At 46.2% G+C, this 12,206-nt stretch overlaps 1 protein-coding gene across 3 annotated transcripts in view; it reads right to left on the reverse strand.

The window, feature by feature from the left end:
• SH2D4B (SH2 domain containing 4B) overlaps positions 1–12,206 on the reverse strand; it is a 115,980-nt gene that overhangs the window by 8,346 nt on the left and 95,428 nt on the right. For all 3 annotated transcript variants that reach the window (XM_017856242.1, XM_017856240.1, XM_017856243.1), the window contains exon 7: positions 2,623–2,843. In XM_017856242.1, the coding sequence (XP_017711731.1) occupies positions 2,623–2,843 (221 nt within the window). The remainder of the gene's footprint in view (positions 1–2,622; positions 2,844–12,206) is intronic.

The raw sequence follows: 12,206 nt of genomic DNA on the forward strand, positions 1-12,206 counted from the left end.
TACCACACATCTACAACCATCTGATCTTTGACAAACCTGACAAAAACAAGAAATGGGGAAAGGATTCCCTATTTAATAAATGGTGCTGGGAAAACTGGCTAGCCATATGTAGAAAGCTAAAACTGGATCCCTTCCTTACACCTTACATAAAAATTAATTCAAGATGGATTAAAGACTTAAACGTTAGACCTAAAACCATAAAAACTCTAGAAGAAAAGCTAGGCAAAACCATTCAGGACATAGGCATGGGCAAGGACTTCATAACTAAAACACCAAAAGCAATGGCACCAAAAGCCGAAATAGACAAACGGGATCTAATTAAACTAAAGAGCATCTGCATAGCAAAAAAAACTACCATCAGAGTTAACAGACAACCTACAGAATGGGAGAAAAATTTTACAATCTACCCATCTGACAAATGGCTAATATCCAGAATCCACAAAGAACTTAAACAAATTTACAAGAAAACAACAACCCCATCAAAAAGTGGGCAAAGGATATGAACAGACACTTCTCAAAAGAAGACATTTATTTGGCCAGCAGACACATGAAAAAAATGCTCATCATCACTGGTCATCAGAGAAATGCAAATCAAAACCACAATGAGATACCATCTCACACCAGTTAGAATGGTGATCACTAAAAAGTCAGGAAACAACAGATGCTGGAGAGGATGTGGAGAAATAGGAACGCTTCTACACTGTTGGTGGTAGTGTAAACTAGTTCAACCATTGTGGAAGACAGTGTGCCAGTTCCTCTGGGATCTAGAACTAGAAATACCATTTGACCCAGCAATCCTATTACTGGGTATATACCCAAAGGACTATAAATCATGCTACTATAAAGACACATGCACATGTATGTTTATTGCAGCACTATTCAACAATAGCAAAGACTTGGAACCAACCCAAATGTACATCAATGATAGACTATATTAAGAAAATGTGGCACATATACACCATGGAATACTATGCAACCATAAAAAAGGATGAGTTCATTTACTTTGCAGGGATATGGATAAAGCCGGAAATCATCATTCTCAACAAACTATCACAAGGACAGAAAACCAAACACCGCATGTTCTCACTCATAGGTGGGAACTGAACAATGAGAACACTTGGACACAGGGTGGGGAACCTTACACACCGGAGCCTGTTGTGGGGTGGGTGGCAGGGGTAGGGATAGCATTAGGAGAAATATCTAATGTAAATGACGAGTTAATGGGTGCAGCAAACCTACATGGCACATGTATACCTATGTAACAAACCTGCATGTTCTGCACATGTATCCTAAAACTTAAAGTATAAGAAATAAAATAAATAAATAAAAAGATGCCTCCCTCACAGATCTATTGGTAAGATTAAATAAGAGCATGGATGCAGAGCAACAGGGTCAGTGCTTGACACAGAGAACGTGCCAATGTCCTCACATCCCCTCCCTTTCTCTTTCCTCTGTTTGTTAGAAGGCTCTTCCCAACACGTAGACATCGACCTTGATCCTGGTTAGTCCAGTTTCCAGGCAGTACTCCACACCCAGTGCCCGAGTATCTATGAATGGGTGATTCTCCATGGGTATTATTCATAAGGTCCAGGGCTGTCCCTGAAGTTCTAGGGACCTCCATGAAGAGACGAAGAGAAAGCAATACAAACCTAAGAGTCCCTATTATAGCAAAACCCCAGTGAGACCGTCAAGTCATTCTGTGAAACGATCTACACCCGCAAAACTTGGTTAGATGTCGGACGCCTGAGCTACCACCACTCTGCCCCTCGGAATCCTTCGTCCTGCCCTTCCAGGTCACTGAATTCCACCTCTGGCTTTCTCCCAGTTACTAATAATGCCAACCGCCACACGAACATAAACGTTGCTTCTTACTACATACACTGCTTGGAAGACAACATCTTTCCCAGTATAGGGTCCATGGCGGGAGGACAAATAACAAAAAGAATGCTGAGAAACAACACTTTCCATAAGCACTTCACAGTCACAAAGTGCTGCTATGTACTTGACTTCATTTAATGTTCACAGGGTCTGAGCTAAAGTATTATTTACATCCATTTGACTGGCTAGGACACTTATGCTTGGTGAGCCTAAGGTGCTGGCTAAAGGTCACACATATACTAAGTAAGTGGTTAAGCTGGAGTCCAAATAAGGGACGCGGTAACTCCACCACTGGAAAAGCTTCTCTAATCACAGTGTTGCCTACTACACTTCTGCTAACTCTCAGAAGCTGCTAAAGGCCTGGCTTGGAGGTCTTCATGAGAGACGTTCTAGGGAATGAGTTGGAGATGAGACCCAGGCTTCGAGAAAGGGATGATCATCCAGTCCTTGTGTTAATAGGAGGGAGCACTCAGGTAACCAAGGTGAGAAGAGGCCTGAGGACCAGGGCAAGAGGTGCCCGCATGCCCCAGAGAGTGAAGCAGAGAGCAGAACAGTGGGCCCTAGGGCCTGGTGGGAACAACCTCTGGTCTCTTCTGCCCTACTGCTCTACATCTCTGAGACCTTCCAGCCCCACAGCCCAGAGCCAGCAGCCTTGCTTCTCTTGCTCTAGCTCTCTCTTCAGCTCGAGTTTCCACCAGTTTCGCCCCCACCACCCGCCCGGATTAGTATCCCTATGAGGGATACCTTATGGAAATCAACGAGATCCGTGAGCGTTGCATGACGATTGGGGTCCACACCCAGGAAGCTGTAAAAATCTCCAGAGGCATCCACAAGAAAGTGCTTGAACCCTTTCTGCAAGCGGTAGGAGAGGGTGTAACCCCAGATTTTCTCACTGACCCGGACCAGGAACGCTCCCTCAGTCATGTTCTCCAGGAGATCTTCTGCATCTTCTCGGCTAATAATTCCTGATTTAAAATAGGAAAAACAAAAAAACAAAAAAAAAAACACAGCAGGTTCTGCAACTGCCTCCCCATGATCCTCCACTCCTCCCTGCCCCTCACCCTGGGGCTCGGTGCACATGCCATCCACACAGTCCAGGGTGCCAGGAAGGAAACAGCCCCAAGGGCTGGCCAAGCACATGCCTCCTTCCAAAGAGAGGGCATCTTGGCCCAGCACCACCGCCATGAGCTTGGGGGCAGAGTTTCTACTAGGACCTGAATTAAGCGTGCTTTCCTCCACATTGAGCCATGCTGATTTGGATTAATTGGGTAAGCAACGAATTAGTAGTGAGCTGTGATTATAGCATTATTGATTATAAACATAAGTCAACAGGCTTGTGAAAAGCCTTAAGAGGCCTGCTTTAAAGACTAGTCCAGAATGGCTGCTGATGACTAACTCACTTATTTCTCTAGCACCATAAATGAGCACCTAAAAACAGGGTTTTCCCTTAAAACTAAAAAGACTTCTTCCAAATACCTGTGAACACCAGGCAAAAAGTTTTTTAATAGGGGTATAGAATCGAGCTTCACTTCAGCTCAAAGATCAAAACTTTCTAAGGACTTGCAGTCCTACACAATGTGGTTTCATCACAGTTTGGAAGTGTAGTTGGCCTTGGAGTCGTTGATACGCTGGTAGCAATCCCCTGAAATGCTCTGAGGGAGCTGCTGTTATCGGGTGATGTAAGAGGGGTGATGTAGAGCAGGTTCCAGAGGCAGGTAGGTGGGAAGAGGAGGGGAAGCCAGAAGACCTGGGTTACGCCCACCCCTGACCTCTGCCAACCTGGCTATGGAATTTTCAGCCAAGCCCTCAACATCTCCAATGTCCTTTGACATTTAGATGATCATAACCCAAATACTTAAAAGATATGTTATGACTTTCAAGTTGAATAAAGGACTCAAACTCATTTCATACATGGAGAATAGCTGTGGAGATGCTGAATCCTGTTCTCACCTGTTATTCTGGAGGAGAGGTGAATTGCAACACATTGTCCCTTTGCTTACCCATGGACTTACCCTTTCCACACTGTCAGTGATAGGCATGGGGATAGAGTGGCCGAGCTGCCTATCTCCACGACCCTGAGAGGCTCTGTACACCTGTGACTTCTCCCCAGTACCCAATGCCACTCCCGAGCCAGTCACAGTCAGGCTCCCCTCCCATCAATCTCTGGCCTCACAGGGCACACTCGAGACTTCCCTTGGGCCCAAGGCAGAGGACACAGAGGCAACCACACTGCCAAATGATCTACCCTTTAAAGACAGTTGGTGCAATCAGGGGTCACCTATTTCCTCCTTGACCAGGACTTACAGCAAGAGGCATCTAAGCCACCCACCCCTTCCCAGTCAAGCTCTAGAAGCAGAAAAGGAGGAAGAGTAAGAGAAGGAGGGAAGTGAGAAGCCCTGTCACCACAGGGTGCCTGAAAAATAAACAGTGCCCCATGCAAGATGGAGGATGCACCCCAGTGCTGCCCTCCAAAAGGCCTTGGGGGCTTCATACAGAAAAGCTGTGACAGCCAAAAGAGGACCAAAAGGGAAAGTCCAGGATCCTTCAAAACTTCCTTCACCTACCTCCCTGCACTGTCCTTCATCTACCTCCCTGCCCCAACACCAGAACACCTGGGCCCTAAAAGAGGCTGCAGCAGGGAGATAAGTAAGGGGAGCTAGAGGCAGGGCCAGGGCCTCTGAGGAAGAAGGACCAGAAGACGTCACCCTCATCCCCACCCCAAGCACCTCAAGCTGAGGCACAGATAGGGCTAGGGTTGGAGAGGAGGGGAGTGTTACTAGGGTGAAAGACTACAGTCAAATTAAATACAATTCAACTTTTTTTTTCTTTTAAACGAGTGTCTTTATTGCAATGTTTATTACTTTCTCATTGATAAATAAAAATTGTACATATTTATGGTATACATGACATTTTGATATATGTATGCACTGTGGGGTGGCTAAATCAATCTACTTAAGATTAACATATACATTACCTCACATACTTACTTTTTGTGGTGAAGACACTTAAAAATCTACCCTCTTGGCTGGGTACAATGGCTCATGCCTATAATCTCAGCACTTTGGGAGACTGAGGTGGCAGGATCAATTGAGCCCAGTGTTCAAGACCAGCCTGGGCAACATAGTCATAGTTGTTGTCTCCACACTTTTTGTGGAGACAACCATCTCCACAGAAAATTTAAAAATAATTTGGGCATGATGATGCACACCCACTTGGGAGGCTGAGGCAAGAGGACCATTTACACTCAGGAGTTCAAGGCTGCAGTGATCTGTGATCATACCACTGCACTCTAGATTGGGTGACAGAGCAAGATCCTGCCTCAAACAAACAAACAAAAACTGTCCTGGTGATTTTCAAGTATACAATATATCATTAATTGTAGTTACCATGCTGTACAATAGATCTCTTGAACTTATTCCTTCTGTCTAAATGAAATTTTATGTCCTTTGACCAACATCTCCCCAGTGCCTGCCTCTCCCAGCCCCTGGTAACCACCATTCCACTTTCTGCTTCTGGAAGTTCAATGTTTTTAGATTCCACATATAAGTGAGATCATGAGGTAGTTGTCTTTCTTTCTTTTTTTTTGAGACGGAGTCTCGCTCTGTCGCCCAGGCTGGAGTGTAGTGGCCGGATCTCAGCTCACTGCAAGCTCTGCCTCCCGGGTTTACACCATTCTCCTGCCTCAGCCTCCCGAGGAAGCTGGGACTACAGGCGCCTGCCACCTCGCCCGGCTAGTTTTTTGTATTTTTTAGTAGAGACGGGGTTTCACCATGTTAGCCAGGATGGTCTCAATCTCCTGACCTCGTGATCCGCCCATCTCAGCCTCCCAAAGTGCTGGAATTACAGGCTTGAGCCACCGCGCTGGGCCGAGGTAGTTGTCTTTCTGTGCCTGACTTACTTCACTTAGCATAATGTCCTCTAGGTTCATCCATGTCGTCACAAATGACAGGATTTCATTCTTTTTAAAGGCCAAATACTATTCCATTGTGCACATATACCACATCTCTTTACCCATTCAACTATTAATAGACACTTAGGTTGGGCCTGGTGTGGTGGTTCATGCCTATAATACCAGCACTTTAGGAGGCCAAGGTGGGAGGATCGCTTGAGCCCAGGAATTAAAAACCAGCCTGCGCAACATAGCAAGGCCCTGAATCTACAAAAATTTTAAAAATTAGCTGGGCATGGTGGCACATGCCTGTGGTCCCAGCTACTCAGGAGGCTGAGGTGAGAGAATCACATGAGCCTGGGAATTCAAGGCTACAGTGAGCTACGATCATGTCCACTTAGTGGACAACAGAGTAAGGCCCTATTTCAAAATAAATAAATAAACAAATACTTCCCTTGATTCCCTATCTTGGCTATTATGAATAATGCTTCAATCAACATGGCAGTATAGATATGTCTTTGACACACTGATCTCATATCCTTTGGATAAATATCCAGTAATGGGGTTGCTGAGATGATGGGGTACTTCTATTTTAATTTTTTTTTTTTTTTTTTTTTTTGAGACAGAGTCTCGCTCTGTCGCCCAGGCTGGACTGCAGTGGCCGGATCTCAGCCCACTGTAAGCTCCGCCTCCCGGGTTCCCGCCATTCTCCTGCCTCAGCCTCCCGAGTTGCTGGGACTACAGGCGCCGCCACCTCGCCCAGCTAGTTTTTTGTATTTTTTAGTAGAGACGGGGTTTCACCATGTTAGCCAGGATGGTCTCGATCTCCTGACCTCGTGATCCACCCGTCTCGGCCTCGCAAACTGCTAGGATTACAGGCTTGAGCCACCGCCCCCGGCCTCTATTTTAATTTTTAATTTTTAAGTATTTTCATACTTTAAGAGAATGTGCAAAGGGTCTCTTTCCTCCAACACTTGCCAACACATGTTATTTTGGAGACTTGACTTTTTAACATGCCAAAATGACCAGTAACACCAAAGTGACAATGTCATGTGTCTCACCCACCTAATACCCTTGAGCAGCTTCCCCCGACTTCCAGCAGAGCCCAGGCTCAGGCACAGCAGACAGCAGGCTCTATGCCCCGCCTGAACCTACCCCTCTGGGCTCATCGCACTGTTCGGTACTGGCTGCTCCCCACAAGCCAACTTTGGACTGAGGCCACATCCCAGCCCCCTACACTCCAGCTGACCCTGACTCCTCACCGAAAGCCCCATCCTCTTCTCTCCCCAGAATCATGGGCTATGGGCAGCCTACACTCTACCTTTGTGCAAGTTAGGAAAAGATGACCTTCTGAGTAATTGAATTAGAAAAACATGCTTCTCTGGGCCAAACCCACAAAGCCTACAGCTTGACTGAGAAAGGCGGTGCCTGCACATCAATCCTCTGCTCTCCCCAACTATCCCCAACCCTCAGGTCCCCCTGCTCAGTGTGCAGCCTGCTCAGCTGACCAGGAAATCCTTTATCTCCCAGGAGATTCTCTTGGATATCCCATATTTGGGTTTTTGTAACATCCTGCCAAAACCTTACAGTAGATTAGTAAATAGGCTGTGAGCAGCTCAAGGCTGGGGCCTGTGGCTGCCATGGGAACAAGCTGCCCAGGCCTCCCTCCAAGACAGAGACCCGTTGCTGGGAGCAGCATCGTGCCCTTCAGGATCCTCCATGGGTTCATGCTCTCCGCAGGGTGCTTCCAGCCAAGGGCAGGGCACAGGGGTGCTAGAGCCACCATTCCTACCCAAGGCAGGACTCCTCGAGCAGGCAGTCTTTGCTCTGGGGCTCTCAATCAGCCTGGCCAAGATTGTTCTCTGAGCTGCACTCCAGGAGCAGGCTCCCTCACCAGTCATCCTTCTTCCCTCTCTCCCTCCACAGGTGTCAGATGTGTACCATGTTCTGAAGACTCTCCCTACCTTCTCCCACACCCTCCCCCTCTTTGTCTTTCACAGGCATTTCCTCCAATCAATCTCTTCCTCTTCTGCTTCAAGGAAGACCTGACAGACACAGACACCTCATCTTTACATCCTCCATGCCTGGGACATTGGCAGGGATTCTGGAACAGTGATCAAGAGCACGGACACAAATCATAGCCCAGGGACTTATTCCATGGGTGGTCTTAAGAGCAGGTGACTTCAACCTCTCTGAAACCAAGTTTGATGTCCCATCTATTAAGTGGTAGTGATATAACAGCTACATCTTAAGGCTGTTTGAGAATTAATAAGTTAATGCATGAACATGTTTAGTACAGTGCTTAAAAATCACAAAAAATAAATAATACAATATAACTAGCTGCACTGGATGCACTAACTATTCTACACATGTGTCAGTGTTGCAGACTGCCTGGTGCTGGTAGCTGCAATGGTCATAGGACTGTCAGGCTGTGTCCTCCGCGCCCCACAACCCGACACACACACAGTCAATTCTCTCAAACATGGGCTGCTGAAGGTGACTTCCTCCTAGGGGGCCCCAGCCTGTGCCATAAACTTAGCCGGGCCATTTCTGGGAGACTGTCCAGGTCTCTGTGAATTCTGCCTCCTCTTTGATATTGCTGATATAGTTTGGATGTGTGTCCTCTCTAAATCTCATGTTGAATTGTAATCTGCAGTGTTGGAGGTGGGGCTAGTGGGAGATGATTTCTCATAAATGGTTTAGCACCATCCCCTTGATGCTATCCTCAGGATAGTGAGTGACTTCTTGTGAGATCTGGTTGTTTAAAAGTCTATAGGATCTTCCCCCTCACTCTCTCTCTCTTGCTCCCCCTCTCGCCATGTGATATGCCGGCTTCTCCTTTGCCTTCCACCATGGATTGGAAGCTTCCTGAGGCTTCACTGGAAGCCAAGCTGATGCTAGGGCCATACTTCCTGTACAGCCTATAGAACTGGGAGCCTATTAAAACTCTTTTCTATATATTAATAAATTACCCAGTCTTGGGTATTTCTTTTTTTTGTTTTTTTTTTTTTGAGACAGAGTCTCTCTCCGTCACCCAGGCTGGGGTGTAGTGGCGCGATCTCGACTCACTGCAACCTCCGCCTCCCAGGTTCAAGCAATTCTCCTGCCTTAGGCTCCTGAGTAGCTGGGATTACAGGCGTGCACCACCATGCCTGGCTAATTTTTGTATTTTTTGTAGAGACCGAGTTTCACCATGTTAGTCAAGCTGGTCTCAAACTCCTGACCTCATGATCCACCTGCCTCAGCCTCCCAAAGTGCTGGGATTACAGGCATGAGCCACCGTGCCCGGCCGAGTATTTATTTATAGCAATGCAAGAATGGCCTAACACATTTGCCTAGAAATCAAAATTGCAATTTGGCACAAAGCCAAAGGTAATATAACCTCATAGTTCAGGATAGCAAACAGCATTCCACAGAAAACCCAACCCCTCAAGAGAATTAGTGTAGGATGCTTGCAAGGAGAAGCTATGTTTCCCTTCCCCATTCACTTTGCCCTCTGTATGAGTCCGTTTTCACACCCCCGATAAAGACATATCTGAGACTAGTCAAACTAAAAAAGCTTATCGAACTTACAGTTCCACATGGCTGGGGAGGCCTCACAATCATGGCGGAAGGCAAGGAGGAACTCACATCTTACGTGGACAGCAGCAGGCAAAGAGAGGAGCTTCTGTAGGGAACCTCCCCCTTATAATACCGTCAGATCTCATAAGACTTATTTGCTATCACGAGAATAGCACAGGAAAGACCTGCTTCCATTATTCAGTTACCTCCCACTGGGTCCCTCCTGAACACGTGGCAATTCAAGATGAAATTTGGGTGGGGACACAGCCAAACCACATCACCCTCTCATCTCTCTCTCCCCCTGGATTGCCTCTCAGCCAACTGCAGAGTGTCTGGGAAATAAGCATGAATCATCACCCACCTCTGCTTCTTCTGAGCACTCTACAACCTCCTAGCTGAGGAAACAGGGGAGGGCCCCACCTCACCCCTTCCAGCTAGGGAGCTAGCATACTGTCAGAGTCCTTGAAACTTTCTCACTCTACTAATGAGTGGGCCTGGCTAAGGGATGCAGCCTAACCAGCCAACACTCCAGGGTGACAATTTTAGAATGAATATTGGAGAATGCAACTGAAGATTGATTCTGAGCCAGTTCTCATTCCCAGACAATGGTAAACATTGTTTCTCCTATAGTTTTCAGGAACATTTTCTCTCTTTCCCCACTTCCTTCCTTTTCTTCCTTTTCTCCTTCCTCCCTTTAATAAATATGTATGAAGTGTCATCTAGAAACCGGGCCCCAAGCTGGGCACCTGGGAGTCAGCAGTGAATGAGAAACAGTTCTTGCCTTCCAGAAGCTCTGACTCTGGACAGAAATGAAGACTGATGGGAATTTTTTAATATAAACATAAAAGGCTTACCTGTGAGCAATGGTGATAAAGGCCACATAAGCTGTTGAATCAGGCACTGTGGCTGTACCTAGGGGAGGCACACCACCCAGTTCTGGAGCCCAGGGGCAGAAGTGATGGTTTAGACTGAGTCCAGAAAGGGACAAGAGTGAGCAAGGCAAGGAGGGAAGATTGCAAAAGTCATTAGCACATGGCTCGTTGTGGCTGGAGCGGGGGGTTAGGTGGGAGCTGGGCAGTGGCCAGAGGTGTAGGAGAGACAGCAGTCAAGCTCCAAAGGGCTCTCCATACTACTGAAAGGATTAATTCTGAAGGCAGTGGACAGCCACTGATGTTTCCTATACAGAAGAAAGACACAAGAATGTTCAAGTGTAGAATATGGATTTAAGGATTATGGTTCAGAGCCAAGGATTTCAGCTCAGTGAGGGCTTCCTCACTTAAGAATTGCTTCATGGCTACATTTCACAGTGTACCATTGATATCTGGCTCTCTGACCCCTACCCTCCCAGAAATGGCTTCCATTTTGAGGCATAGAGGTAAAAGGACACACTGAAGCTCCTGTGAGATGCTTATGTCACAGCCAGCACTGGGCACCATCTGGGGCCTCTGTGACCCTTCTCCTTTGGTCTTCCTACCAACCCTCATCACCAGTTCACAACTGAGGACACTGAATGTCAGGAAAAGAAGGGATTCACCCAAAATCACAGAGCTTAATAGTCACAGAGAATCTATTGAGTGGTGGAGGCAGATTTGAACACAGGTCCTCGGACTCCAAGTCCAGTGCTGTCTCTGTTCTATACCATGTTGTCTCATGCAAAGGATGGTAAATGCTGTGAAATAAACAAGGAAGAGGTTGAGAAATCAGGGAAGGCTCTGTGGAGGCACTGAACGGGAATGTGAGGTGGGCCTTGAAGGTCGGATAGATTCTGTGTAAGCAGTGAGGAGTGGTAATGAGATGTGAGGGAGAAGAAGGGACAAGATGAGTGAAGAGTCAGAGTGAAGACCAGAAATGACACATCCATGGGGCATTTATATAAATCTAACATGAGAGAAGCTTAATCTAAATCTCAGGAGGTTAAGACACATGGCAGATGGAATGGAAACTCTGTAGAATCCAAGCCCCACAGGAGAGGAGAGGAGGCAATATTTTAAGAGTGACTAGTTAACAATTACCACAGACACATACTATAAAACTAGGCAAAGATATTCAATTCTTCTTTTGTCAACCAGAGAGAAAATGCAAATCACTACAAAGAATAAATAATTAGCCTTACAGCAGACTTCTCAGTTGCAACCATAAAAGCCAGAGAACAATGGAATAAAAGTTTCAGTATGCTGAGAGAAAAATAACTGTGTTTAATGAAACTACCTTTCAAAGAAAAGGAAAAAATAAAAAAACTTCAGAAAATAATTTGAGCTGGTTGATTTCTAAAGGAAATTCTAAAGGATGTACTTCAGGAAGAAAAAAAATTATCCTGGATAGAAAATCTGAGATACCAGAACAAATGATGAGCACAGATACTGTAGGTCAATCTAAAAAAGTTGACTTACAAAACAATAATAATAATGGATAATTTGAGGTTTTGAAAAAGATGGAACCATAATACTAGATGATATCTTAGCAGTAGGGAGTAGGAGTTTCAAAATTCTGTTTAGGGAGAGGGTAAAGATATATAGAGTCAGCCCTCCCTTTCTGTGGGCTCTGCATCTGCAGATTCAACCAAGTGCAGATCAAAAATACTCAAAAACAGGCTGGGCGCAGTGGCTCACACCTGTAATCCCATCACTTTGGGAGGCTGAGGTGGGCAGATCACTTGAGGTCAGGAGATTGAGACCAGCCTGGCCAACATGGTGAAACCCTGTCTTTGCTAAAAAAATACAAAAATTAGCCAGGCATGGTGGTGCAGGCCTGTTGTCCCAGCTACTCAGGAGACTGAGACAGGAGAATCGCTTGAACCCAGGAGGTGGAGATTGCAGTGAGCCAAGATCACACCACTGCACTCCAGCCTGGGTGTCAGAGTGAGACTCTGTCTCAAAAA

The sequence above is a fragment of the Rhinopithecus bieti genome, unplaced genomic scaffold (assembly GCF_001698545.2).
Source record: "Rhinopithecus bieti isolate Rb0 unplaced genomic scaffold, ASM169854v2 scaffold_43555, whole genome shotgun sequence".
Classification (NCBI taxonomy): domain Eukaryota; kingdom Metazoa; phylum Chordata; class Mammalia; order Primates; family Cercopithecidae; genus Rhinopithecus; species Rhinopithecus bieti.